General features: G+C 51.5%; 3 protein-coding genes across 8 annotated transcripts; all 3 read right to left on the bottom strand.

The window, feature by feature from the left end:
- Positions 1–558: 558 nt before the first annotated feature.
- Positions 559–4,198, bottom strand: ETV2 (ETS variant transcription factor 2). Its single transcript, XM_031963795.1, has 7 exons — positions 3,430–4,198; positions 2,929–3,047; positions 2,705–2,797; positions 2,094–2,180; positions 1,428–1,820; positions 913–1,025; positions 559–791 (listed from the first exon to the last, which is right to left on the bottom strand). The coding sequence occupies exons 2-7, from the start codon at positions 3,011–3,013 to the stop codon at positions 633–635; spliced, it is 930 nt and encodes a 309-aa protein (XP_031819655.1). The 5' UTR covers positions 3,014–3,047; positions 3,430–4,198; the 3' UTR covers positions 559–632.
- Positions 4,199–5,134: 936 nt separating this feature from the next.
- On the bottom strand, positions 5,135–8,810 carry RBM42 (RNA binding motif protein 42). Of its 6 annotated transcripts, none has more exons than XM_031963782.1 (10): positions 8,605–8,767; positions 7,949–8,063; positions 7,726–7,813; positions 7,559–7,636; positions 6,988–7,053; positions 6,718–6,872; positions 6,056–6,391; positions 5,729–5,846; positions 5,428–5,622; positions 5,135–5,331 (listed from the first exon to the last, which is right to left on the bottom strand). In XM_031963782.1, the coding sequence occupies exons 1-10, from the start codon at positions 8,730–8,732 to the stop codon at positions 5,219–5,221; spliced, it is 1,392 nt and encodes a 463-aa protein (XP_031819642.1). In that variant the 5' UTR covers positions 8,733–8,767; the 3' UTR covers positions 5,135–5,218. The 6 variants fall into 6 exon arrangements, with proteins under 6 accessions (XP_031819642.1, XP_031819644.1, XP_031819645.1 ...); XM_031963784.1 differs by having other exon boundaries at positions 5,172–5,331; positions 6,988–7,050; positions 8,605–8,810; XM_031963785.1 differs by having other exon boundaries at positions 5,172–5,331; positions 6,718–6,869; positions 6,988–7,050; positions 8,605–8,752.
- Positions 8,811–10,870: 2,060 nt separating this feature from the next.
- On the bottom strand, positions 10,871–27,480 carry HAUS5 (HAUS augmin like complex subunit 5). Its single transcript, XM_031963770.1, has 19 exons — positions 26,879–27,480; positions 24,111–24,173; positions 23,976–24,008; positions 23,566–23,590; positions 23,108–23,213; positions 22,858–23,017; positions 22,700–22,769; positions 22,531–22,610; positions 22,390–22,447; positions 22,174–22,289; positions 22,037–22,097; positions 21,762–21,886; positions 21,506–21,668; positions 21,348–21,428; positions 21,112–21,257; positions 20,888–20,999; positions 20,676–20,808; positions 11,286–11,418; positions 10,871–11,108 (listed from the first exon to the last, which is right to left on the bottom strand). Exons 1-19 carry the CDS (start codon positions 27,244–27,246, stop codon positions 10,997–10,999), a joined length of 2,145 nt encoding a protein of 714 aa, XP_031819630.1. The 5' UTR covers positions 27,247–27,480; the 3' UTR covers positions 10,871–10,996.
- Positions 27,481–27,889: the final 409 nt, after the last annotated feature.

Genomic DNA, 27,889 nt, shown 5'->3' on the forward strand with positions numbered 1-27,889 from the left:
GTCTTCCCCAGATTATCACAGAGTAATTGCTTAATAAAATGCTAGTCAGTTGATCCGAAAGTTGATAGTGCAAATATTATTGTCATTTACACAGAAAAGCTGAGGCTGAGAGGTTCAGAGGGGATTCCTTAGAGTCAACCAATCAATCAACAAGCATTATTAAAGCCCTACTATGTGTCAAGTGCACTGTGCAAAAATTGCAAGGGTTCCTGCCCTCGAGGAGCTTACATACTAGGTGGGGAGAATAAACCGGAAGGGTTTGGGGGCAGTTTAGGGCACCACTTTTCTTGTCCTGCTCACTAATTCCAGCTCTCAATTTTAGAGAAACCTGGTCCCTGATCAGAGCTGAACAGCAGGGCCCACCAAGATCCTGGGGGGACGCCCGGAGGAGAGGTCATCCTCCCACCAATTCCCCAGGGGGCGAGTGGTGGTGGAAGCCTGGAGCCGGCAAGGGAGGCTGGAGTCAGAAGAGCAGAGGCTGGAGGGAAGGCCAGAAATCAGGGGGCCTTGCAGTCCGAGGGGCTTCCATTGGGACAGACACACTCGAAGAGGCACATGGAGGAGTCCGAGGCTTTATTCCTCCCGCATGTGCCCCCAACTCCCCCCCTTGCACATGGCTCTCCCTGGCCTGGTCAGGGCAGGTCGGGGACGCGGCCCCCAAAACGATAAGTGTACTTTCGGCCTCCGCTCTTGTGCACGATGTCCCGGCGGTAATAGTAACGCAGTCCCCGACTCAGTTTCTCGTAATTCATTCCCGGTTTCTTTTTCCGCTCCCCCCATAGACGGGCCACCTGTGCAGAGGGAGAGTGAGTGAGTCAATGAGCACCGACCGCGGGCATTCGATGCCCGGGGGGGGGGGGGAAGCAGGGAAGGTGCGGAAAAGGGTAGGGAAGGAGCGTCTGGATCGCGTACCTCCTTCGGGTCGCACAGCTGGAACTCGCGGCTATTCCCAGTCCAGCGTATGCAGCCTTCTCCCGCTCGGTCCCGGAGGAGTTCCAGCAGGAATTGCCACAGCTGAATGGGACCTGAGACAAGGGTCGGCCAGTGAGAACCCAGGCGTCCAGCCTCCCAGCTTCTCCATGCCGTCTCATCCCTCCTCAAAGCCACCTCATCTCTTTCTCCCCCCCCCCCTCCCCTTAATAAAGATAGGTGCTTCATTCATATAATTACAACATCTCTCCCTCCATCCCTCCAAGGATCCTGGTATCCTCTCCCCAGAATTGCCTCCCCGAGACTTCCACCTTCCACTTCATCAAGGACCCAGGCTCCCCAGCCCCCCTCCTCAGTGACTCCAGCACCTGTTTCCCGCTAGCTGGCCCACCCTCTCTCCCGCTCTCTTAACTCCAAGAACTCGCGTTCTCTTTCTCCAGAGCGGATCTTCTCACCCACCCCTAAGCCTCCCACTTAGGGAGCTGGCGCTCACTTACCGCGGTGACTGGTCCTGGGGCCTCGGGAGGGGATGGCGCGGTCCGAGCGCGGTGTGGAGGTGGAAGTGGAGGTGGAGGTGGACGTAACCGGGCACGCGCTCGCGGGGGCTGGACACCCCGAGGGCTGGCTTAGCTCCCAGGAGCCGGGGTATTCCGGGGCGGCGGCGCTCCCCGCCTCCCAGCACGGGCCGGGCGCGCAGTCCCAGCGGCTCGGAGCGCTCGGGGCGGAAGGCGTGGCCCACGACGTGAAGCTGGCCTGGTTAGTGCTAAGATTCGCGATCCCCGCGCTTTCAGAGTAGCTGAAGGGGGTAGAACCGTAGGCTTGGGACACTGGGCTGAGCCACGCCGAGTCCGTCCAGTCGCCGGACCACTGGAGGTTCAGGGAGGAGGAGTCTGGGAGGAGAGAGCCGTCGTGGTCAGGGGCTGCCCGGGGCCGAGTCCTCCCCGTCCCGACAGCCAGGACCCAGATGCCCCACTCCCTCCTCCCTCCCTTCGGGGACGGGGGCTTTTGAGTCTGCCTGGGAGGAATTCGAATCCCATCAGGTCCTGAGTTCACCTGACAGACAGACTGGGGCTCTCGCCCCAAACCCTGGCTCCCCCCCCCAAAAACCCTGGCTCCCCGGATCCGTCCGCTAACGGTCCGACAAGCAGATCTCCAGAACTCACCAGTCCCCCAAGGAAATTCAGGTAACAGGAAATCGGAGGCGCAATCGTTTGTCGGGAGCCCTGGGAGGTGTGAAATTGAAGCGGAATCTGGGGAGAAGGGAGAGAATAATCAGCGCTGGCGGCTCCGGGACCCCGGAGGCTGCTCCGCCTCTGTCTTCCGAAAGCCGGGCCTCCAGCGTAACCTCCCGCCGCGCTCCCTCCATCCCCGCCGCGTTCCCTCCATCCCCGCCGGGTCCGAGCTGATCGTCACCGACAGCCCATTTCCAGTCTCCGAGCCTTTGCAGACTCTTGGGCCGCACCTTCCCCGCACACCCCCTTCTCCCCCGAGCCCGTTAGGACGCCACATTCTCTGAGATTTTTTGATCCCACCAACCGCTAATGCCCCCCTCGGGAAATGACCGTCGGGCGATGTAATTTATCTTTTAATGCATATAACAACGAGTTCCTGTTTCTCCCGCTAAAAACGAAAGATCCCAGAGGGCAGGATCGCAGTCCATAATAAATGCTTCGAGATCCGGCCCGAGGTCTCCAGCACCTGCTCCCTTAGGGCCCCACAAATCTATCTCCAGCTCTCGTCCCCAATCGGACCCAGGCTCCCGGTCTCTCCTTACCTTTCCATCCAGTGCAAGGGGTCCGAGGGTCCAAATCTCGGGGGTTTGACACCACGGAAGGCTTTGAATTGTAAAAATCTGGTTCGCCCGAAGCTGGAGGGGGAAGCAAGGAACGGCGGGGGTCAGGGGACCACGAGAGCGCTCGGGGGCACGAATTTAAGGCGAAGGTCGGGGTCGCGTTCGCGTCTCTCCCTCCCTCCCCCCCGTGCCCCATAGCGTCGTACCCAGGCCTGAGTGCTCCATGCCCGACGCCAGGGGAACTTCCTGCAGTGCCAGCTCATCCCAGCAAAGCCAACTTAGTTGATCCATGGTCACACTTGGGGTTCACGGCAGCAGCAGGATACTGGGGAGAAGAGAGGCACGTGTTGTCTCCACGGGGTGCTCGAAGGACCCATGGAGGTGCAACCCTCCCAGGCGCCGACGCTCGGGGTTCAGCGAGAGTCCAGCGCCACCCGTCCTTTCCCACCTCATCCGAGACACCCCGGGACGGGGTTCTCACCCTCCCCTGCAATCGGGCTTCCCTCGGTCGCATCCTCGAGCACCCAGCGAGCCCGGGAGAGCCTTCGCTTTGTCAGGGCTCAGGGGTCACCGCTGCCCCCAACTCTAGTCACCCTCGCGCTGCGGTGCTCGAGGAGCTTCGGCTTCCCCGACCCTCCCTCCGGGCCGCGGACCTCGGACCCGGCACCCTGCTCCCTCCGAGAGTCTCCGGCCAGTGGCGCACTCACCTCTCTAGCGTTCACTGTTCCTCACCCCGGGGTCCTCAGCCCCATTTCATACACAAGACCCCCCCCTCTCCGGAGTCTGGGGAGGGGGGATATTTTCCTACACGTCAGAGATTCTTGGATTTGGGACGGGGTCAGGTTGCAATAATTATAGCAGGGGGCGGGGTCGGGCCGGACACCGATCCCGAGCAGTGGACCCACCATCTCAAAAGCTAGCCCTTTCTTGAGCCGCCCGGGAACGCCCCTTCTCTTGTAGCTCCCCCCTAAGTAATCAACTCCATTTGGGGATCTAGTTTCGATAGCACCAGGAGCAGTGTGTGGGGTCGAGGTGCGATCCCCCCAGCACCAGCCCCTCACACTCAGGGCGCTGGCGTCGTAGTCAGGTGGCTTTCCCGGAGGTGGGGGGATCAAACGAGCTAGCGACCCCCAGCCCCTGGCCACCCCTAGCCCCGCCCTCAGGGGCTTGGGCGCCTGGGCCTGCCGCAGCTGCTGGGCGAAGCCCGCAGCCCGGGGGATTTGCGATGGGTAGGTCTGGAAGGTTTGAGGGACTGGAGGCAGGGTGTCACGGGGGCTGCCGTGGGTTTTGTGACTGGCTTGAGTGGGCCTGAGCTTGGGCAATGGGGCTTGGTAGCGGGTCGGTTAGACATGGAACCCTGGATAGGGGTCTTTGGGCAGGGTTAAAGGTCTCGGAGCCGGGAGGGGGCTGCGGGCCGACAAGCTGGCAGGCGGCGGCGGGGGCTGCTCGAACTCTTATCTCCGGAAGTGGAGGATTTCCGGCTGGGGTCCCCCCGGGGCTGACGTCACAATCGGCGAGTGTGACGCTCGGGGAGGGGGTTTGCTGTCTCCCGCCGTCCTCTCCGCTCAGACATCCAAGCTTCGCGTCCCTGTCCCTTTAAGAGGCATGGGGTTGCCGCTCCTGTCTCCAGGAAGCCCCTTGGCACCCCATTTCCCAACACCCCATCCCAGGTGAGTGAGCCTCGCCTTGCGAGCCTGGCCCTATTTTCCCGGTTCTGGAGACGCGGGTTTAGGCTTAACTCCCCCCCGCCGTTCTCCCTTTGTTCAGCAACCCCTTCAAGGAACCCCCTCCCTTTTTCCGCAACCTGAGACTCAGTTCCCCGCATCTGCACGGGGAGGGGAGGGGGGAGCGGCCGTGCCGGCCCCCGACCCCACGGTTGCCAGGTTTTTGTAAATTTTAGGCGTCCGCAGGGCAGCTCCCAGTGGAAGCCCTCCTGCAGTCCCTATCTGTTTCTCCATCTGACTTCCTGTTTCTGTCCCCCATCACTCAATGTGTGTTTACGTTAATCTCCAAGTGGGTCTGGTTCCCTTCCCCCCACCCAAGACCCTGGAAAATTGGGGCTGGGGGTTGAGTCCAAGAGGGGGAAGGGGCTCCCCAGGTCGTTTCCTGTTGGGAGGATGGGCCCCATCCTGACCCTGAGACCCTCCCTCCCCCTTTACAGAATAACGGAAAATATGACATCACAGACAGGAGGGAGGGCCATTTCTTTGGGGCTTTTCCTGGGGGCAGCCCCTCCCCCTCAGCAGCTGCCATCCTTCCAACTCTTTTCTGCAATAGGGGTCCTGACCTTATATTCCTAAACCTTCCCCCGTTCCCTCCCCCCCCACCCCCCCACCCCCCACTTTAGAAGCTGATAGGCCTTGGACCCTGGTGTAGAAGCTGTGTCTAGAGAACAAAATGCTCCAGAGTGGCTGATGGAAAGAATTCAAATTTATTCAGACTGGGGACAGGGGCAAAGTCATCACAGGGGAAATGGGGGGGTCTCGGGGGTCTGGGCTATCTAAGGCCCAGCTTCTTCTTCTCCTTCTGCTTCTTCCGCACGACGTCCAGGTTGCGGTCCTTCCACATGCTCTTGCGCAGCTTGATGGGCCGGGAGCCCACGTACTTCCCTGGGGGGGGAGGGGAGGGGGAGAGAGCTGGGTCAGTCCCGGCATTGGGCCCAGGGCTGGGGGTAATGGACTTGGGGGGCTCGGGATCGGACTCACCATTCATCTCCCTCATGGCCCGCACATAGTCACTGGGATCCTTGAAACTGACAAAGCCGTAACCCTTGGTCTTTCCTGTGCGCTTATCCCGGATCACTTTGGCCTTGAGGAAGGAGGGGAAGCGGCTGAAGGCTCTGGCCAAAATGTCATCGTTCACCTCGTTGCCCAGGTCCCCACAGAAGATCCGGAAGTCATCTAGGGGGCAAAGGCAGAGGGAGAAGACGGTCTGGGCTCCAGCCTCTCCAGGAGCCCCTTCTCCTCCCCCCACCCCCTCCTGGCCTCAGCAGCCCCTACTCTTTACCTGCGTCCCACTCCAGGAGGCTGGGATCTTCCCAACTGCTCCCGGCCGCCGTCCTGATGCACCGCTTTAGCTTCTCGGGCTTCCCTTTCTTCTTGTCCTCACCCAAAGGCTCAGGGACCTGGGAGGAGGGAGAAGGGGGCAGGGGTGAAGACCGGAAGGGTCTCCGGGGGATGGGGTATGCCTGGAGCAGACTCTAAGGTCCTCAAATCTCGGTCCCTCCCCAGCAGAAAGTAGCAACTGAATGCCCTGATACCTTCCAAAGCACCCCGGCCCTCCCTCGGCCCCACCCGCACGCTGCTCTCAGCGGAGGGCCTGGCCCACACTGACCTCGAGGGCCATGAGTCCTGGGGGTGGCTGGGGCTCAGGCCGGGGCCGGGGCCTGGGCCTGAGGGACAGGAGCTCAGGGATTCGCAGAGGTGGAAGCAGGCCCCGGACGACTTCCAGGGGTAGAGGCAGGGGCTCAGGCTCAGGCAAGGGCATGGCCAAGGGCAGGGGGAGGCTGGGCCCAATGACTGCGGCAGCTCCCGGGCCCCCCACAGCCGCACCTGCTTCTTCCAGCCCTGCAGCCGCCGCAGCCGCCACAGCCACAGCAGCGGCTTCTTCCTTCTCTTTCAGCCCCAGGCCCAGGCCCAGGCCCAGTTCCCGAGGGGCTGGAGGCTCCTCCTGCCGCAAAAACAAGGAGATGGCATCAGAGAAGGAGAGGGGAGCAAGAGGTCCCAGAGCCAGGTAGGGGGCCCGCCCGCCTGCCTCCAAGACTAGCAGGCCCTCCCAGCTTGGAAAGGGGAGCACCTGAGAGGGCCCAGAGCTTAAGGGGGAGGGGACGGGGAAAAAGGGCGAGGAGTACAGAGGAAGCACAAGTAGGGAAAACGGGGGTACAGAGAAACCAGATGTAAACAGCCACAGGGCGCCCAGACGATACTCTCAAGGTCCAGGGTTTAGGAGAGGTCGCGGCCCCACCAATTTCCTTCTCCCATGCCCTGCACACTCACTGGGGGAGGCCTCAGGGTCGCCATCGTGCCAAGGGGTGGTCCTGGTGCCCGGGCCATAGGTGGCAACATCATGGGAGGTCCAGGAGGTCCAGGCAGGGGAGGCCCAACCAGAGCCTGATGGGGAGGCCGCAGAGTCATAGGACGTGGGCCACCTGCTGAAGAGAAAGAGAAGGTGTGTGGTGAAGGGGGTCCTTAGGTCTTGGAGGTGCCGGGAACGCCAAAGAGGGGATGGGGCCGGGCCAGGGAGCATTCCCTGGGCCCTTCTCTCACCCGCTCTCTGCAGCACATGGGGGACGAAGGCTGGGCGCAGGATGGGGGGACGCTGCGGGGGCACTGCTGAGAGACACAGAGATGGAGACAGGGCGTGAAGGGCCATGCCTCAAGGCCTCTGAAGGAAGGCCTCAGGGGTTCAGGGGTTGAGGAGTCCTAGGGTCATTTGAGACATTTCTCATGCTGGGGTCACTGCTGGCACCTCTTGCATCTCTGGGAGTACTGAGAACAACGAGATGTCTGAATGTGGAAGGAGGAAATGGGCGTAATTCTTTGAAGGACTTGATGGTATCTTTTGGGGTCCCTTGGGGTTAGATCTCTAAAAAGGTATGCTGGTTGGGAGAAATGTCTCTGAGGAGGCACTGGGGCATTCTAAGGGCTCAGGAAAGATCCTGAGGAGGTGAGGAGGCTCAGAATTTTGTAATTTTCATGGAGGGATTTCCTGGGCAGGTTAGTTTGCTCATTGGTGGGGAGGGAGACTAGGTGTGGGTGTGTATGTATGTGTGTACATGTGTGTATGTGTTAGGGGCAGGGAATGTTGAATCGTAGGCTTTGGGTCCTGGGCACTGACCCGCCCGGCGAAGGAACATGGCATCCCGGGCCTCAGGGCTGTCAAGACGGCCTCTATCTCCTCCAGGGCCAAAACCAACTGCGGGAAAGAAAAAACTGCATTGGTGGGGAGACCTTCTGGACTTTTCTCCCCCTCTGACCCTCCCTCACATCTCTTTCCCAACTCACCAGGACCCACAAAGGGGCCAGGGGGACCTACAATGGGAGCAATTACTGTGGCTGCTGCCGCTGCGCGGGCCTCCAGGGTCTGCTGGACCTGAGGGGAGAGACGAGGGGCAGTGGTCAGTGAGGGCACCCGGGCTCCCTCTTTGGTGGAAGCCCTGGGCACCCAGACGACGCTGGGTCAGAAGTCATGCGTAGCCGGAAGGGGCCGCCATCCCCCCGCCCCCACCTGCTGGTAGGTGTTGGTGGCAATGATGGGGCGGATCACGGGCGCGGGCTCCACAGCTGGGACAACTGGGGCTGGAATCCCGGACATGGGAGCCCCCAGGACTTCCTGCTCAAACCTGCGGGGCAGAAACACGAAGCGATTCAGACACCAACAAGACCCCAGGGCTCGGTGGCAGAAAGCGCTCAGGAGCCTCCGGGCGCGGGGCCTCTCCACAGATTCGGGGAAAGAGAGAAGCGGACCCCGGGGGCGCCGCGGCAGGAGTGGAGACAAAACCCCGTGCGTCCCGTCCCGGGGCCGGATTCAGACGGGACCAAAGGGAGACGGGAAAGGGATAGTAAGGCTCGGCAGGGGTGGGGCAGCGACAGGCGCTGGACTGAAGGAAGAGGGGGCGTGTGGGGGGAGCAGGAGCACGGAAGATGCGAACGCAGAAGCCCCGAGGGGAGAACCGGACCCCGGGACTGTGGCCCCGGGAGGAGACGCGGCACGCAGGGGGGCACGGACGGGGGCACTGACGGGACACCTGGCGGGCCGGCGGGCCCGGCAGCCGGACCCTCTCCCTCCCCTTCCCTCCCCTTCCCTCCCCCCGCTCCCGGGCTCCCCGGCACGGAGGCAGGGGGATAGCCGCCCCGGCCCCGGCAAGGGAGGGAGGGGCTCACAGCGCCATCTCCGCCTCCATCTCCTTCAGTCGCTCCTCGCCGCTCTTTCCGGGCACGCCGGGCCCGGGGCCCGAGGGCAAAGCTCCCCCCGCGCCCGGGAGTCCCGGGGGCGGCCCTGTCCCGGCCATCGTCGTCGCTACAGTCGCTTCCGCCGCGGCCACCGTCTGTCCGTACAGGCGCACACTGATGACGAAAGGCGACACGTGGTCAACGAGAGCGAATCAGCTTTTCTCTGTGTGGGCCCAGCAAGCGCGCATGCGCTATTTGCTTCCTCGTCTCTTGAGCCAATGAGATCTCAAGGATGCAGAGGCCACGCCTCCAACACGCAACTTTTGTTTCCATCCGCCCGCACCCTCGTGGGACGTTTGTTTTCCTGCCCAAAGGGCGCTCGAGCTGGGAGACGCGTCTGCGCTGCGGGCCGGGGGGCCCGGGTTGCGTTTGGGAGCTCTGCAAGCGAGCAGGGCCCCCGAGGCCTGTGCTCGGGAGGTGCTGACAGGCCGGGAAGCCGGAAAGCCTGCGTGGGCCCCCGGGCATCCCCACTGCGGGCGGGCCACGGAGCCGGCTCTCCGAGCGAGGGGGACGGGACAGCTCCACGCCGAGACTCGATGCTGATGGGGAGCAGCCAGGGCCCGCCTGCACATCTGGGCGCTTGGGTTGCACACCCAGAAACCTTCCCTAGGCACTATCGGCTGCTCCGATAACTGAAGAGAGAGGGACCAGTGGAAGAGGAGAAGGGGCGTGGGGGGGGGTAGTTCCAGGGTCTAGCTATGGGCGGAGGCCTGAGAGAACGCGCGCTGACCCCTGGTCAGCAAGGTCTCTGAGGTTAGGGGCCTCGGCTGGGGGACGGGACGGCCCCTCCCCAAACCCCGGGGAAGTCGGTTACAGCCCATTCCCATTCCGAGGGCAAGCCGGGACTGGTTCGGGTGGGGAGCCCCGGGGTCAGCACTAAATGTGGGTGGATTGGTAACTGAGCTCTTTGGGAAGGGCTGTGTCCTTGGTCTGCTGAGGCCCCAGCAAAGGCAAGTGATTTGCTTAATGTCACATTCGACTCCTATTAACATGAACTGGAGAATTAAAACATGGAGCCCCAAATTCACACTTGGAAGGAGCCTTACAGACCACCTTGTTCTGCCTCTGAACGGCAAGGAAACAGCCTCAGAGCTGGGAGTCAGAAGGGGATTCTGGTCCCTGACTTCACAGCCAGAACAACGAATTACGGTTTCCAGGGGGAATGGAGAGACCAAGGCTTCCTGAGCAGGGCACCCTGGTCACATGATTGGGGGGCTGTGTCCATGGCCATTTCCTGCTTCCAGGTTCCACCAGCCCCCCAAGCTCATCCACACCACCCCCAGTTTGGATCTGTGCTTGTTAGTACAAAGCTTTGATAGACCGAAAAGGGCTGGGGCTGATAGAGGCAGCATTTAGGGCATGGCTCTCCCACAGGTGCGCTGGGTCGGGTTCCTTCCCCTGCCTTGTCTCCACTTCCTGCTGCTACTCTCCTAGGGAAGACCCTGGGGAGAAAGTGGTGAGCCCCTCCTAGCCTGGGGAAGCATTTCCCTCTTTCTGGGAGACTTTGACCTCGGTAGGATTCCTGAAGCTCTCTCCCACGACCCACTTAACCTGTCCTACACATTGAAGGAAGTTGTCCTGCTCAGGCCTTTGAGACTCAGAAAGAGCAGCTAGGAAGGTTAAAGTTTTGTGAGAGCAGCAGGGTCCCCAGGAAGACATGGCCCTCCACCAGGAGTAAAGATGCCACTGTATGCTCTAGGGAGGAGGCACCCCACATCCCTGGCCAGTCCCCTGCTAATCCCCAGGGTGCCTTCTCCCCATGTGTGATGGTACTATGAGGGTGCCAGTGTGGAGACCAACTCTTGGGTTGTGCGCCTGATTTCCTTCTGGGCCCAGGGATGGACTTTGGGCCAGGTTGGGCTCAGCCTCCAACCACAGAACCTCTACAAGCTTCTTTCACCCTCTCCTCTATACCCATTACCTGGCCCACCTGCTACAGAGCTGCGGCACCCCTTTCCACCTCCTCTTAGAAGGGTTTCTACCTTAAGCCTTGATTTCCCATCGTTAGGAAAATAATCCCCAAATGGGCAACATTTCCCCTGGCAAAACCCCGGTTTGCTGCCTCGAGTTTTAGCTGAGGGGATTGGGGGCTTCAAGAACAGGCTTGGTAAGTCAAGGGCCACAGGGACAGGAGTTGGGAAGTGAAAGACTGGAGAAGCTGAAGGGTCAGAGGTTAAAGGCACAGAGAGAAGCCCTGATCCTGAAATCTTTAAGCACTTTACTGACAGGAGTTTGTTATTTTAACAGTGAAAGGATCGATCCAAATCTATAAACGTCCAATGTCTATGTGTGGCTCTTTGCTTCCACCTCCAAACCTCATTGTTCAGGCTCTCCGTCCCTGTGCCCGGGCCCAGCGAAGCTTCCACTGCTGTAGTGAGAGGCCATCCTGGTCCTGGAGCTCTCCAGGGAGTGCATCCTGCCCTGGTTGGTCCCACCTGAGGGCAAGGCGGGGAGAAAGGCAGCAGGGAAGGCTAAGTCCCTAGAGCTCCTGGAGCCATCCCCCCATCTCCACTCTTCTCCCACCAGCCTTTCTCCTCAGCCTCCCCTTCTCTGTTCTCCCGACAGACCCTTTCCTCGGCCCCCATCAGCTCCCACCCAAGGTCCCATCTCACCAGTCCCCCACGGCTTTCAGAAGCTGGGGGATGCGCTCCAGCCCGCGCTCCATCAGCTCCTCGAGGCGGTGCAGGATGGGGCCCAGGTGCTCTTGCTGTTTCTTCTCCTCAGACTCCTGGATCTGGAGCAGTTCTGGGGGGGGAGGCCATTCAATGTGACTCAGTGAGCATCCATTAAACACCTCCGCTGTGCAAGACCATCCATTTGGTGATGCACAATCCAATCCCTGTCCTCAAGGATTTTTCAGTCTCAAAGGGGGAAAGGTCTTGCACAGAAACTAGTAGGATAATAAAGGAATGTGAAAGGGTTAGAAAATAGAGGACTCGTTTTAGGAAAGTGCAAAGAGGCAGATCACTTTCATCTAGGGAAACCACTGCAGGTTTTACAGAGAAGCAGGGACCAAGATAAGGAGGGACAGTTTCTCTCCAGGGGCATGGTTGGCCTGAACTAATAAATACACATGCACGAGAGAGGACAAGAAAATCTGCTTTGGCCATAATTGTCAGCTTAAACCTTCCAAGGAGCCAAGATGTCCAATGCTTTTTCTGGGCCACAGCATTTCAGATATTTTGAGTTCACTTCCTCTAGGTCTATGGAGGTCTGGGCATCCAATGCTGCCCGTGGGGGGAGGGCACTGTCCAGGGCCCATGAAACTCCATGTTTTCTCACAGTTTCCTTTCCTTTGCCTTGGACATCCCCCCATTGCTGGGTCCTTGTGCATCTGCCTTGACACTATCCAAACCTGCATTTCTGCTGCCAAGAGATAGAGGGAGTACAGAGATCATAAAGGTGCTGGGGAGTGAGATGGAGGGGATTTCTGCCCAACATGGCTGTCTAGACAAAGGCCTCCTAGTATCCAGACACCTACTTCAGCCAAACCCTGAAATTTATACCATATTGAGCAGGAACTCTTAACATAGAAACACAAGAGTACTGAGAAATCTGTGAAAAGATGCTACGAAATCGACTGAAAACTATAATTAGCGATTTCTGAACTGAACAAAAGGCCATCCAACCACAGGAAAAGCAAAGCAAGCAAGACTATACAGCCTTCTAACAAACGGGAAGAAGTTATGGTCAAGGGTAAGCCTGTATGGCAGCAAGAATGAAAAGCTCCTTCAAAAAGCCCCAAATAGGAAGGGACTAGGGTGAGTGTGGTTCATTCCAGGGTTCCTAGAACCCTATTCTGACTTTCCAGAAAAATGCAAACCTTGGAAGGAGGAAGTTAGGGTGGGAACCCAGGTGAAGGAAGGTAAGAGAGGTAGGGCTAAACACCCTAGTGCGAAGTTGGGACGGTGAGCATCCTAATCTCCAGAGAGCCCCAATTTGAGAGCTTAAATGATGAGAAAGAACATCCAACTAGTATCACAGATTATTACCAATCTAGACATCCAGCCAGAAGAGTTAACTGTTAACAGCTGCAGGTGGAGATTCAAATAAAATCAATGGATTTGTCTACAAGAACTAGTTGAGTAACCAGAAAGTAAAAAGATTTTAAAAAGCTCTTAAAGAAATTAACAAAAAAAAAAAAATTAGAAGTGGAAAAACTAGAAAACTAGAGGAGCCAGAGAAATTCATGATTCAAAAGATTAAAAAACAAAATGTAGATATCAGATATCATACAATAGATCTAGGAGAGTCCTCAAAAAAAATTCATTTGTACTCTGAAAACCATGATGTAATAAAAAAAAAAAAAAAAGAAAAATCTATGAGAACCAGAGGGAGAGGTGAAAATATAAAAAAATCCAATTGTCTCTAGAAAGAAATCCTCAAAAGGAATGTTCCATACTTAAGAAAAGCAACTGGCAGCATCTGAAAAGAAGCCTATCAAGCAAACCAAGAAATTACAATCAGGAGCACCCAAGTGGGGCAGTTTTTAAAAACAGGAGATCTGGGAATACAATATTTGAAATGTCAAAAGAGGTTTACAATTAAGTAATTTACTCAGCAAAGCTGAAAATAATCCTACAGAGGAAAAATATCTTTGATGGAACAGAAGACTTTGCAGCATTCTCATGGTAGGGATCAGAACTGAGCAGGAACTCTTAACATAGAAACACAAGAGTACTGAGAAATCTGTGAAAAGAAATGTATTTAAGGACTCCAGAGAGCTGTCTGATATTATGCTAACATTCTTTCGTTCCCCCAGATCTACTGATGTTTTTACTTTGTGAAAATGTTACAACTGTTTCTGTTGGTGCAGTGGAGAGAGCACCAGTCCTGAAGTCAGGAGGACCCGAGTTCAAATCTGGCCTCAGACACTTAACACTTCCTAGCTGTGTGACCTTGGGCAAATCACTTAACCCCAATTGCCTCAGCAAAAACCAAAAACAAAAAAAGAACCATCATTAATCAGGATAAAAAATGAACTTTGTATAAATCAGAAAAAAAAAAAACCAAACCTTAACCACTCTATCCTCCAGAACCACCAAATATTCTAAACTTTGGGAAGGAAAACTAGTTTTCTCACTGTAACATTCTCAGGTTGTAAATTAATTTTTCTTCATAAAAGGTATATACCATTCTGCATGTACTTTTAAAAACAGTGATGTATGTTATTTTTCATTTTTTAATTTATGTAAAAACACAAAACAGAAAAAGGAAAAAAAAAAAATCAAAACACTGTCATGTGCCCAGGAGAACATCAGGGAGAATTCAAAATATGTAACAAATTTCCAATTCAAGAAAGCATAATAATAGAACAGATTACATATTCATGCCTGTCCATCTTTGCTTTCTTGTAGACTTTTTTTTATGATACAGTAAGTTATAATTTTAAAAATATTGATATGTATAAAAGCCCACAATTGGGACAGGTTGTGGTAGAAAGCACTCTTCCTCTTCTCAAAGTACTTTTCTACAAGGGCTGCAGAGAATTCATGTGCTTCTCAAGCTGCTGAGAGCAGGTAAGGAAGGACTATACCTGCCAGATGTGAGCATGTGTCATTGAACAGATTTGTCCCAATTTTTAAATGAAATAAGGAGCATCTAGTTAAAATCAGAGTGTTGCATCAAATGGTGGACCATCCAAAGGCGGAACTTCATCCAAGTTATTGATAAAAATGTTGAACAGAATGGGTCCAGAGGAAGATCAACATACCGGACATATCCGATTAAATGATGGAAAAAATGGATATCTGATATGTGAATTAAAATCCACTTAACTGTAATGTTGTCTGTTCAACATCTCTCCACATCATATCCTAGGATTTCTTAAAAGACTATCAAATGTCTTGCTAAAATCTGGTTGTACCATGACACTAAAAATTCCCATCCTACAAAATACAGTGTTAACATTTTAGAGGGGAAAACAAATGTTCCTTCAGGATTTAATTTCAACAAAGAACGTAAATAAAAAGAAAGGGCAGAGGGATGAACCACTCCCATTCTGAAGAGGAGAAAATGAAGGAAGACACCAGTTGAGATGGGGAGAAAAAAATGAGGGCTATTGTTTCTCATGATTGGGATGGATAAAGAGAAATTTGCAAACATGGTGGAAGAGGTGAGGGAACAGTGGGATATGAAACTCACTTCTACTAGAGCTAGACAAAGGAGGGTTGAAAAGGCATAGTTTGGGGTAGAAATGCTCCAGACTCAGCAGGGGAACAAGTGGGGAAGAGGTCAGGGGGATGGGATAAAAGGGAGCTTGGTATGGGGAAGGGAAATTCAGTAAGCAAAACAAACGTCCTGACCCCAAAGGGGAGGAAACAGGAAAAAAAAGACGAGACCCAGGAGAACAGCTGGACAAACTGTGGCATGTCCACATGAGATTTTACTGAGCTATGAGAAGTGACAGAAGCAAAGGGCATGAGGATTCCTGGGCAGCACGAACTGATCAGAGCCAGAGAATGATTTACAGCATGTCTGTCAAAGCAACGACTGGCTAACTTGTCTGTGGAAGGCTAACCCACCTTCTGGCGGGGAAGGGAAGAGTTTCAGAGTGCAGAAAGACACATTTTTGGAAGGAACCACATAGTGTGGATCCACTCGGCTCGACTACAAGGTTTTTTTTGTTTGTTTGTTTTTGTTTTTTAAACTGTGTGGGATTGGGAGAGAGAAGAAAGGTGAGCAATACTGATTTTCTTCAAAGGGGGCCACTGAAACATTTATACAAGGGAGAGAAAAGGACAGAAGGAAGTTCATATGGAAACACAGATAAGCAGGAGGTAGTAGCCTGGAATAGAGGGCCACAATTTTGGAAACTCTGTTTATGTATGTGTTAAGATACAATTTTTTGAGGTTTTTAATTAAAAACTTCTTGGAAAAAAAGGTTGGTTGGGAAGGATTTGGACTCTTGAATCCCAGAATTTGAATTTTGAGAGGAAAACTATGGAAAAACTTGGAGAAAAAGGATCAAGGAAAAAGGACCTGAAGACTCCCCAGGGAGGAGAAAGGAAATGATGGCAAGACTAAGGGTCAGAGGGTAAGTTATAAGTCAAACAAATTGGGGAAACAAAAGAGGTGACAGAAGGAAACAAGACACAAAGAATGATAAGGGGATAAAGAGTGGAAAAAAGAACTTGAGAGGGAGTTCTGAACATCCATAAACAGGCTGAAAGATAAAGATGTGTTTTTCAGTCACTGAAGAGTTTGGAACTCCTGGGTTGGTCCAGCTCTCTCCTAGAAGTGGAGTGAAGGGCAAAGACAAGGATCTCCAAGTCTTACCTCTTGAGGAAGGGGAAAGTGCCCGTTTTGTTAAGACATGGAGAACTAAAGGCAGATTGATCCTGATAAATTAAGTTTCATTGTAAGAAAGCTGTTCTGGAAGACAAAGGAGTTAGGACTACAACTAAGAATAATCAATCTATCCCTAAATTTCCCTCCATCTTATTACACAGTTGGGTAGAGGAATTTTACCCAACAGTAAAATAGGAAGGGAAGGAATTAAAAGGATAGTGGTACTGGTAAAAGGGAGGACACATTAATGGAGGCAGTGATTGAAAACTAAACAGAGTTCTTTGGAGATGGGGTAAATAAAAAAAAAGGATAAATAGAATAGGATGGAGGGAAATACACAATTAGCGATCTTAAGTGTGAATGTGAACTCATAAAAAGGATAGAATGGATTAGAAACTAAAATGCAAGAAAATTAATTGTTCTTATAAGAGATAAACTTGAAAAATTAAGAGGCTAGAGCAGAACTTACCATACTTCAACTAAAGTAAAAAGAACAGAAGTAGCAATCATGGTCTCAAGCAAAACAAAAGCAAAAACAACTAATTAAAAGAAATAATCAAGGAAACCACATTTTGTGAAAAACCACTAAGTTAGCTGAATATGTATGTATAAATGGCATAGTATCCAAATTCCAAAAGGAAATGTTAAATGAATTATAGGAGAAATTAGACAGTAAAATCTATACTAATGATAGACTTCTATTTAGTGCTCTCAGACGTAGATAAATCTATAAAAAAGAAATCGAGATGAGAATTTTTTAAAAGTTTGATATCATAGCCCTCTGGAGAGTAGTGAATGGAAAAAGAAAGGAGTATATCTTTTTCTCAACTGTACATAGCACCTTCACAAAAATTGACTATGTATTAGGGCACAACCCTATAACCCCATAAATGCAGAAAAATTAAATGCATCTTTTTTGGACCATAATGCAATAAAAATGACAAGGGCCTTGGCAGCAAAGACTTAGAATTAATTGAAAACTAAATATTTTAATCCTAAAGAATGAGTCAAAGAAATCATGGAGCCAATAATTTCATTACAGATGACAATGAGACATACTAAAGTTTGTGGGATGTAGCCAAAGCAGTACTTAAGACAAAAATTTTACATCAATAAAAGAAAAAGCAGAAACGAATCGAGAGTGCAACTAAAAAACTAGAAAAAGAACAAATTAAAAATCCCCAGTTAAACATCAAATGAGGAATCTTAAACAGTTTAAAAAAAAAACTGAATAAAGTTAGGAGTTGGTTTTATAGGGGGGAAAAAACCAATAAAATAAACCATTGGCTCATTTGATTAAAAAAAAAAAGAAAAAACCAAATGACCAGTCTCAAAAGTAAAGAGGGTAAATGTACAACCAATGACAGTGAAATTAATTATTTGGAGCTAGTTTGTCCAATAAAAATGACAATCTAAATACATCAATATTTACAAAAATATAAATTGCTCAGAAGAGCAATTAATAGAAGAGGAAATAGAATATCTAAATAATCCTATCTTAGAAAAGAAGAAAGTGAACAAATACAAATTAGTGTCCCAAGGAAAAAACCTCAGGATCATAGAATATACAAACAAATGCTACCAAACATTTAAAGAACAATTAATTCCAATGCTAGATAAAGTATTTGGAAAAAAAATAGTTAAAGGAGTCCTACTAAATTCCATGATACAAATAAGATTTGATACTTAAACTTGGGACAGCAAAAAGAGAAAAAGAATAGACCCTACCTAATGAATACTGATGCAAAAATTTTACATTAAATACTAGCAAGGAGATTATAGTACTATAATATGTCACAGAGGTCATGCACTATGACCAGATGGGATTTATAACAGGAATGTAGGGCTGGTTCAATATTAGGAAAATCATCAGCATAATTGACTATATCAATAACAAAATCATATGATTATAGACATTTTAATACAATACTTATTCCTATTAGAAACATTAGAAAGCATAGGAATGAAAAAATGACCTTTTCTGGAAATAGGTATCTCACCTATCTAAAATGAAGAGAAAATATCTGAAATGGGGATAAACTAGCAGCCTTTCCAATAATATCAGGAGTGCAATCAGGATGTTCATGGTCATTATTATTCAATAATGTACTAGAAATGTGCACTATAGAAATAAGATAGGGAAAAAAAGTTGAATAATAGCAATGAATAAACAAAACTGTCACTTTTTGTAGATAATGTGAGGATATACTGAAAGAACTCTGGAGAATCTAAAGAAGGGTTGAAAAATTTATAACTTTAGCAAAGGTACAGGATATAAAATGAATCCACACAAATCACCAACATTTTTATATATTACCATAAGATTCAGCAGAAAGAGAGAAATTCCACTTAAAATAATTGAAAACAATATAAAATATTTGGGATCTACCTGCTGGAAACACACAATTAGAAAAATATTAATCACTCATGCTGAACCAACATAAAAAAAAAAATAGTAGTACCTAAGTAAATGTTCAATGTAATCTAGCATTTGAAAAATCAAAGATCTAGGTTATTGGAGCAAGAACTTACTATTTGACAAAAATTGTTAGAAAAACTGGAAATGACTGTCAGAAACTAGCCAGAGACCAATATCTGACATTCTAGATATATTAAGTTCAAAATGAGTACATAATTTAGACATAAAAGGAGACATAAGCAAATTAGGGAATCTGTCAGATTTATAGATAAGGGAGGAATTTGTGAGGCTAGAACTCTGATCTTGAAACAAAGGATTCTTACAAGGTACTAAGTCAATGGAATTGATACAGACAATAGTTGTCCAATTTAGCATAGTTCAATATGATTGATTTAATCCTATAAGGAGATGTTATGGGCCAGAACTTGAAACAAGGTACTAAGCAAGAGAATGAGAGGACAAAGATAAGTAAAATGGCTCATTTTGATTATGTTAAATTCAAAAAATTTCACACATAAACACAAAACCTCCCACCAATGCAGCAAAAAATTAGGAAACAGTATTATAGCAAGTTTCTCTGATTAAATTCTCTTTTCTCAAAAAATATGGAACTTTTTTTTTTTTTTAACACTCTCTATTTAATAAATATCAAAGGATACGAATAGGTAGCTTTCAGAAGAAATCAAAGCTAGCTATAGTCATATGAAAAATGTTTCAAATCACCACTGATTAAAGAAATACAAATGGAAACAAGTGTAGATACCATTTCACACCTACTAGATTGACTAGCATGATAGAAAAGAAAAATGACATGCTGGAGAGGATGTGGAACACCAGGACACTCATGCATTATGTTGTGAACTGATCCAATCATTCTGGAAAACAATTTGGAGCTATGACCAAAGAACTCTCAAACTCTGCATACCCTATGACGCAGAAACAACACAGAGATCAAGGAAAAGAGACAAGGACTTATTTGTAGCAATTCTTTTTGTGACTTTTTTTGGCAAAAAATTGGAAGCTGAGTGGATGCTCAATTGGAGAATGGCTGAACAATCTGCAGTATGTGGTTGTGATGGAATACTATTGTGCTGTAAGAAATGATGAGCAGGATACTTCCAGGAAAAGCTGAAAAAACTTACATGAACTGAGGCTGAGTGAAGGGAGCAGAACCAGAAAAACACTTTCATGTTAACAGCAGTAACACAGTAACGATAATCAGCAGCGAAAGACTTAGTTGCCGTGATGGCTACAATGATCCACAATTCCAAAGGAAGCAAGATGAGAAATGCTGACTGTGCAGTTTGAAGTTTGCAAATTGAAACATTTTTGCCCTTTCTTTCCTGGCTAATGTAGAATGTTTTACATGCTTTCATATGTATGACAGCTCTTACTTGCCTTCTTAATGGGTGGGGGAGGGAATGAAGGGAGGAAGAGAATTTGGAACTGAAAATTATAAGAAAAATTGGAACTGAAAATTATAAGACAAATTTTTTGTGAGCTTTCTTGCCAATCTAATCAAAGGGGCTTTAAGGGGAAACAAAACTTTTTTACTCACTAAGCAGATGCCAGAGAGGGTAGCAAAAGAAAGAAAAAGTAGTGCCCGAAACAGGCCTGAGGGAGCCGTGAACGCCAGTCACAGACTCCACCATCTAGACACGGACATGCAGTCTAGGTGATGAGCAAAATGACTGATTGCCCCTCCACAAGTCCTCCTGACACCCGGCATGTTCTCAGGCCACATAAACCTGACTTCAGCCAGGTCTCTGGACAATCTACCACCTGTGATACGTCTGTGCGCCGGAGCAGGGAAACTCAGGAGTTCCTATTGCACTCTCCCAGTGTCACTCCCCTGCATTTCACACAGCAAGAAGCAGAGCAGCTCGTCCCTGGCACAGCTCCCCCCATTCCTTCTGCCTAGGCTGGACTCTCCAATAGTTTCCAGCACTGTCTCCAGGAGGCTTCCTCCGCCATCTCGCTGCCCCTGCCCATTTCTCGTGCCCTCCACCTGCCTCGCCTCTGCCCTTGTAGCCTCATAATCTGGAGCTTTTTGAAGGCAGGATCTATGCCCCATGTAGCCTTCATGCCTTGTGCATAAGGGGGTTTACAAATGTTTGCTGCATGAGCCAAAGGCTCCTGAGCAGAAGGGCCCGGCCAGATCCGGGCCCTGGAGAGCTGAAGCAGGAGGGCCTCTGACCGGGATAGAAGACTTCCCCTGGCCAGTGCCAGACACACAGCAGGCTCCCTATGATGCTCAGTGGCTGCCAGCTCTCCTGGCGCCCGCGCCTCTCACCCTGGGTAGACGGTCCTGGGGGCAGATTCTTCTGTAGGCGCCTCAGCATGCCAACTCTGTAACTCAGCTGGTCCTGGAGAAACAGCCAATCTTGACGCAGGGAGGCTGCCTGATGCAAGAGGAATTCTGGGGCCTGGGGAATAGAGGGCTCAGTGAGGCTGGGAGCAGGCAGGGGCAGTCGGGCATGAGCGTGGGGGGAGGGCTGGGCTCACCTTGCCTGGGGGCAGCCCCAGGTCCTGACTCAGATGGATGAGGATCTGGGATCCAGGACATGCCGGATGCAGAGAGTAGACAGATGGGAAGACGGCTGGAAGGGGCTGGGCCCTGGATGAGGGAGAGGTGGGTCAGAGCAGTTGGGGGGACAGGAGGAGTCTCTGGACGCAGATATAAGCAATTGGGAGGGAAGGAGAGGAAGACACTGGAGATGGATTCTCACCCCCCAGGATGGTGCCGAAGAAGGGGGTTGAGCTCTAGGCCCAGGAGCCATTGGGTTTCTTCCTCTTGTCTGCTCAGCAGACTCTGGGCCTGCAGTCTCACAGCTTCTGCAGCCGGAACCACTTTTCTCTGGGCCAGAGCCTGGATCTAGATGTAAAAGATGAAGTGTCAGAAAGGTAACTGCAGATTCTCAGGACCCCCAGTGCAGGGGAGCCCCTAGCCGGACCCTGCTCTCACCTCTCCTGGGCTCTTCTGAAGGTGACTCTTGCTGACAGAATTCCCCTTGATCAGCACCCGGATGCGCTCCTGGGTCTGCTCCTGGGGACACACGCAGACTCAGGATGGAGTCGGCCCCCCCATCCCCCGCGGCCCCCCACTGGGAGATGCTCACTCACCACTTGCTGCCGCCAGCTCAGGATGCGCTGCCGTTTGGCCTGGAGCTCCCAGAGCTCCTGCTGCCTCCTCTCAGCCTCCTCCTTCAGGGTCTGGCACTGAGCTTTTAGAGAGTCGCGGGTGGCGCGCAGGGCAGCCGCCTGCAGCCCCAGGGTCAAGGCGTGGCTGCAGGAGGGAAGGAGCGCATGGTCAGGGACACAAACTGGGCACAAGTGCCAGGCAGACGGCGCCGGGGCGCTGCTCATCTAGCCATCTCACCTCAGCCCTGGTGCCCGCTGCGTCACTTCCTGCATCAGGTCCTGGAGTCTCGCGGCCAGGGCCTGACCTTGCCGCAGCAGAGGGCCCCGCTGTGAAATCAGCAGCCCCACAGCCCGCCAGCCCTCCTGCGGTGGGGAGGAGAGAAGAAAACCCTGAGTTAGAGAAATGGCAGGAACTCCAGGGCCCCGATCGCTCAAGAGCCTTCCTTGCAAGGAGGGGGATACAAAGCACCCATCACCCAGGGCGCCCCTCCCCCAGCTGGGTCTCCTCATTACCTGAATGAGGTGGGTCAGGGAAGGCAGGACCGAGGCCTCTGATGCTTCTGCCAGTTGTAGCCTGTTGAGGACAAGGAAGAATCAGGGGCCAGGAAAGAAACCTCAGCCCTCGTCCTCCCACCACAAGGGGCTCCTACCTCCGTGCCTCCCCGTCCCACTCATCAGTCAGCAGCTGCAGCTCAGTGGTCTGCCTGGAAGCCAGGTGCTCCAGTGCCCCCAGGATTTGCTCTGGAGGATGGGAAGCCATCAGGACCTGGGGGGGGAGGGAATGATCAGGAGGCAGCGCTGGGGGCAAGACTGAGCCCCCCCTTGGAATAGGAATACCCTCTAGGCCCCCCAAGGGTCCCACTCACCTCCATTTCACTGAACCACTGCCTGTGGGTCGTGGCAAACAAGTCATCCTGGGTGGTCCTAAGGGAAGATGGTGTTCAGAGGAAGAGGCAACACATGGGCCATCTCTAAGGATTGAGTGAGGGAAGGTAGGAGCAACTCACAAAGTTCTTGGATCAGAATGAGGGGTCAGCAGGGCTTGGAAGAACTGGGTACGCAGGGTACAGACCCTCATGACCTCTTGCTAGAAAGAGAGCGAGCAAGAGTAAGAGGAAGGAGCCCAGGCCTTTGTCCCCGGGGCTGCCCTCCCAGCCCAAGTCTGAGGACACTCACCAGGACATCTGGCTCCAGGCCCAAGAGCATCGGGGTTCGAGGCTGAAAGGCCACATGTACTTTTGCCTTCCTGGGGGGAGAAAGGTTTCTGTCACTTTGTTTTTGTTCTGTGAAACTGGGCACAATTTGGGCTGGGGGCGGGGCTGGGGAGAGGACACCTTGCCATGTCCTGCAGGTGGCTGAGCTGGCCTTGCAGCCTCTGGGTGCGGTCCCGGAGGCCTCGCTGCTGCCGCCGGGCAGCCGCGGCTCGTGCCCGGAGGAGCAAAGCCTTGCCCTGGGCGTCCCGGATCTGCTTCAGAGTGAGTTCCAGGGCCACGTCTGCAGGAGAAGCAGGGTCACAAGGCAGTTAGGAAGCTGACAGACCCGCTCCCAGTGCCAAACCTTCTCTAGTCCCCACGTGCCCCTCACCCTGGGCTACAGCCTCTCGCTCAGCCAGGTCCAGGCTCAGGTCCATTTCTCTGATCTCGGCCTGTACTCTCATCAGAGATGCCTCCAGCTCTCGCCTCCGGCCAGCCTACTGAACAAGATGGATCAGGTACTGCCCCGTTCCCCCACCTTCCCACCCCCTGCTGAGCCCCCACTCTGGTTTGTCCAGGGATGGAGGGCAATGCTCTTCCCCACCCCTGTCCTCTCCCTCCACAGGCCTCTATGGCTCTTTACATGTTGTCTTCATTCACGTGTGCCCATTTTGTGGACTAGCCCTGTGACTAGTGTCTGGCATACAGCAGGTACTTAATGCTTGCTGAACTGAGCTGGTCCCTGCAGAAGAGGGAGAGGCAGAGGCCTGTGGTTCCCTCCTCCCCACTAGGGGTGGCATCCAACCCAGGGCCTAGGCACCCAACAGACATGGAACCCTGCCCTCTCACCTCTGGGCTTTCCTGGTGGTTGTACCTGCAAGGAACCAGAGGGTTAAGTAGTTGAACAGGGCTGTGCTGGAGGGGGCAGAGAACAGGGGACACAAGCCAAGGGAGGAGACAAAGGATCATAGGAAAGGAAAGGGGTCCTGGGCAAGAAGAGACACAGCCTCTGGCCAAGGGAAAGACCAGCCTGAAGAGGGAGGCACCCTAACTGGCAAACCCCAGGAAACGAAGGGAACGAAGTTCATCTCAGGGACCATCTGGGGCCCAGCAGCCTTCCCTATTCCAATGCAGAGGCTGTCTCTCCCCCACCTCCCTCCATCCAAAGCCTTCTTCCCTCCCCAGTTGTTCCACACAGGGTTGCCAGGACAAAGGGGTGGGAAATCCAGGGCAAGGAGGGTCAGATGAGAAGAAGATACCACAAGAGGTTCCCACGAATCTTCTTCACCGTCCTGGAGTGGAGCAAAAAATGTGAAGGACCAGCTTAGCATGAGACTTTTCTCTCCCAGAGAGGGAACCCTCCCTAAGCCCCCCTCCCCCACGGAGTGTCTCACCTCTGGCTATGGATTTTCTGTATCAGAAAAGTCCAGACATCAGCCATGGGACCCATACACATTCTAAAGAAGAGGGGTTGGAAAAAAAACTTTATGAGATCAGAGGAGCAGAGGATCTGGGGAGACTGAGGAGCAGATGGCAAGGGCTGAGGGAGCTTGGACAAGACCAAGTTGAGATCCTAAATTGAGGAGGCAAAGCCGATTTTGAGGTTTTTGAGGCAATCAGGGCAAAGTGACTTGCCCAGGTCGCAGGGTCATCCAGATCCTATGGCTGGTGATCCTTCCCAAAGTGAGACAAGATAGACCAACAACTGATATGACTTATTACCCAAAAGGAAGTGACGAGAAACGGCACTTAGGCTGAGCAGGAAATAGTGTCGTATGATGCAGTCTGCTTATGGGAGGACAGGTAGGATCCAGAGGAGGGAGTAGACAGCATCTGGGGTGTGGACCTGCGGCAGGGCATCCAGCCCTTGGCACAGGGTCTGACCCACAGGAGGCACTTAATGCATAGTGAATGCCCAGAGCCCTGACATAGTTACCAGGGAAATGTTTGCCTTCATGAGAAATCGATTATTCAAAAAAGTGGAGGAAGCTACAAAGGGATCTGCTAATTCTGGGTCTAATTGACTTTGTCAGGGAGGGGATTATGGGAAACTTGGGGGACAATTGATTGCTGTTTTAGCCTCTGCCTGATCCTGCTCTACTACACCCCAAAATCTAACAGGTACTCTTAAATTTGGGGAAAAAAAGATTTCATTGATATTCAGGCTCTGGTGTTATTTTGTCTGAAATTCTACTGGGGAAGTGTATCTGGTGAAGAAAGCTAAAGGGGACAATATTTGGTTTTCTTTCTTTTTTTTTTTTTTTAAACACTGGAGAAAGGAGGCTCAAAGAAAGAATAAGGTCCATTGCTTGAAGGGACAGAATGATAAATGTGGGCAAAGGCGAGGAGACAGAATTATTAAAGTCTTAATTTGTTACTTTTTCTTTGCTTTTTTTTTTGGGGGGGGGGAGAAGAAGTCCAAAGAGAATGATCTTTGTCCTGGAAAGGGCAGAACAAATAAGACTAGTAATTAAAAAAAAACTGAGGCCAGTGAGAAAGCCTGGATTACAGATACTAGGCTCAGAAAGAACTGGAAAATGGGACAGCTGAGTTGAGATCACTGATCTGGTGGTGGAGGACAGGAAAGGTGCTGTTGGGCTGGAAAAGAGAAAACAACTCTATTTTCACAAAAGGGACAAAAACAGAGCCTGAAAATTTCAGAATGTCATTAAAGAGAAGGCTTCTTATCAGTGAGAATGGGAAGGAAGCAGGGTTTATGGAATGTCAAAATGCAGAATAGACAAGGGGGAATGACAGTTTACTTTTCTGACAAGGTTGCTAGGTTGTATGATCAAGAGAGTGTTGTGGAAATATTTTATCTAGATTTCAGCAAAGCACTAAACAAAACCTCTCATGCTTGATATATTGGGGCTGGACAATGCCACATTTTGGTGGATTTCAAAATAATAAAATGACTGGACCTAAAAAATAATTACTAATGGTTCAATCTTACTCATTCTTTATCTGTAAGATGAAGGGGCTGACTAGTTGACTTTTAAAAGTCCATTTCAATGAACTTGGAAGGGGGTTTCCTGGGGAGTGGTTCAGGGATCCTTAGATAAATAAATGGCCTGCTTATCCAGGCTGCAGATGACACAAAGTTAGCAGGGACAACCAACATGATGGATGGCAAAGTCACGATCCAAACATCCTGCCCAGTTCAAAGAGGTTTGCAAAATATGGGGGGGTTAGATTAGATAGCATCTAAGGTCCCTAACAGCTCTGTTCCTGTGATCCTATTACTTGTTCCTGCTTACACAGCTACGCGGCTAGAAGTTAGAAGTAAAATTAAACTAGTCTCTTGGGTCCAAAAACTTAACTGCATGGTTAACCAGATGAGTCGGCTAGAAGGCGCTTTATTGGAAACAGAGCTGGGGGGTTTATGTCTTGCAAGGTCAAGAAGCAATAACTTAACAGCAAAATAATAAAAATTCAACCTTAGGCTATATCAAGAAGGAGAAATAATGTCTTTAACAAGAGAAGGGATGGATCCTGCTCTGCTCTGGTCAGCCCACAAATGGAATATGATTCAACTTCATTTTAAGGACATTGAAAAGCTGGAGCGATTCCAGAATGGTCCAGGGCTAATCCATTACTTGTACTTTCTCCAGTCCCACCGGCAAGAGAATTCAATTCACCAAAACTGATCGAAGCCAAGTATTATTTTCTTTGGCTGCCTTTCCTTTCCCTTTGCCTGGCCCGAGAAGGAATAGAGAAGGTGCTTCCCGTTTATTGAATTTACGAGCTCTAGAGGTGACAAAGCAGTTTAAATACATTGTTTCATTTAAATACGTTGTTTCATTTAAATACGTTGTTTCATTTCTAACGATCAGCAAGGCGTCATCCTCAGGCTGCAACCTGACACCCACACAATCAGGCTTCGGATACGGATAAAAAGCGAGCGCCTCAGGTCCTAGGGAAGCTTCTATTCTGCCGCATCCGCCTCATTGTCCGGGCGAGGCCGGCGCGGAGGCAGGAGGATTATGTGAACCGCAGCGCGGGGGATGTCTGGCTCGCGGGGGGCGCGAGGGTTCGGGGGCAGGGGATGGAGGGTCTGGGATGCTGAAGGCGGGGCGGTGCTGCCGGGAGGGGGAAATGCTAGGGGCGGTCGGAGCGACGCTAGTTGGGGCACCCCTGCCGCGGGGGGAGGGGCGGCTCTCACCTGCGCAGTGCAGGCTCGGGGGGCAGCAGGGCTGCCGGACAGCCCATCTCTCGAGCCGCCCAGCGCCCCACCTCCTGCGCCAAGCTCACGGGGTCCATGGCGGCGTCGCTCCCGCTCTCGCGCGCGAACTCCGGGCGCAGGCGTGTGACGTCACGAGAGGAGGAGCGGGACCGGCGGGGAGACTCTCCCATTGGCCCAGGCGCGCTCGTGACGCCACCGGTTGCTAAGTGGGGCATCCTCCCGGTTCTGGATCGCGGATGGGGAGTTGGAAGGCCCTCCCGCCCCCTCCCTGCCCAGTGGTCCCACATTTCCTGGAGAAGAAGCTGGGGGGAAGGGAAGGAGAAGGGGACATTGCTGGAGGGCAGCATCTCCTGGGGAGGAGCCCCGGATTTTTATCCCGCCTTCCTGCCCTGCACTGAGCCGTAGCTTGTCCGCTCCTCTCCCTTACCCGACGGCCTCCGCACCCCGTCCCCTTCCCACCACCCCCTCTGCTGCCCGGGGATCCTCCCTGGTAAAGTGAGGCCCTGCCGGAGCACCCCCTCCTCAGTCAGCTTCCGTGGCTTCTCCGGGACGTCTGGTGGTCAAAGCCCGCCCAAGCTTGGCCCCGGCTTCTTGTCCAGTTATTCCAACCTTCCATTTGATTTTAACAACTGCAGGAATTCCAAGATATACAATAGGATATGGAAAAGAAAGTGAGAAAAAAGTAGTGTTTTAAAGGAAGTCACAAGAGGTGGTAACGGACAGTAGTCACTTCCTTTGTTTATTCATATTATTTTTATTAATATTGGGGAATAGTAATACCTATATTATGGTCATCTTTGTTTTTATCTCACTTTTTCTTTCTTTCCTGTCGGTATAATTTTTAAATTTAAAACACATTTGTTTTCTTTCTCTTCCACACATCCTCAGTCCCGCTGAACAAAGAAAAATTGAAAAAATAAAATTTGACAAATATGCAAAATTGATCAAAGCAGATTTCTTCGTCTGCAGAGCCCACAAATGTCAGTCAGT

Source organism: Sarcophilus harrisii, chromosome 3, assembly GCF_902635505.1.
Source record: "Sarcophilus harrisii chromosome 3, mSarHar1.11, whole genome shotgun sequence".
NCBI classification, from domain to species: Eukaryota; Metazoa; Chordata; class Mammalia; order Dasyuromorphia; family Dasyuridae; genus Sarcophilus; species Sarcophilus harrisii.

Bases quoted from the DNA above. Each gene is read 5' to 3' on its own strand.
- ETV2 (XM_031963795.1), bottom strand. From the start codon at position 3,013: ATGGATCAACTAAGTTGGCTTTGCTGGGATGAGCTGGCACTGCAGGAA. The intron at 2,798-2,928 runs GTACGACGCTAT...TTCCCCCTCCAG, and splicing joins CATGGAGCACTCAGGCCTGG to CTTCGGGCGAACCAGATTTT. The intron at 2,181-2,704 runs GTAAGGAGAGAC...CCTTCTCCCCAG, and splicing joins CCCTTGCACTGGATGGAAAG to ATTCCGCTTCAATTTCACAC.
- RBM42 (XM_031963782.1), bottom strand. From the start codon at position 8,732: ATGGCCGGGACAGGGCCGCCCCCGGGACTCCCGGGCGCGGGGGGAGCT. The intron at 7,054-7,558 runs GTCAGTGCCCAG...TGTGTCTCTCAG, and splicing joins CATGTTCCTTCGCCGGGCGG to CAGTGCCCCCGCAGCGTCCC. The intron at 5,847-6,055 runs GTCAGTGTGGGC...CCCTCCTCCCAG, and splicing joins CAGGACTCATGGCCCTCGAG to GTCCCTGAGCCTTTGGGTGA.
- HAUS5 (XM_031963770.1), bottom strand. From the start codon at position 27,246: ATGCTGCCCTCCAGCAATGTCCCCTTCTCCTTCCCTTCCCCCCAGCTT. The intron at 24,009-24,110 runs GTGAGACACTCC...GCTCCACTCCAG, and splicing joins CAGAAAATCCATAGCCAGAG to GACGGTGAAGAAGATTCGTG. The intron at 21,258-21,347 runs GTGAGAGCAGGG...TTTTACATCTAG, and splicing joins TTCAGAAGAGCCCAGGAGAG to ATCCAGGCTCTGGCCCAGAG.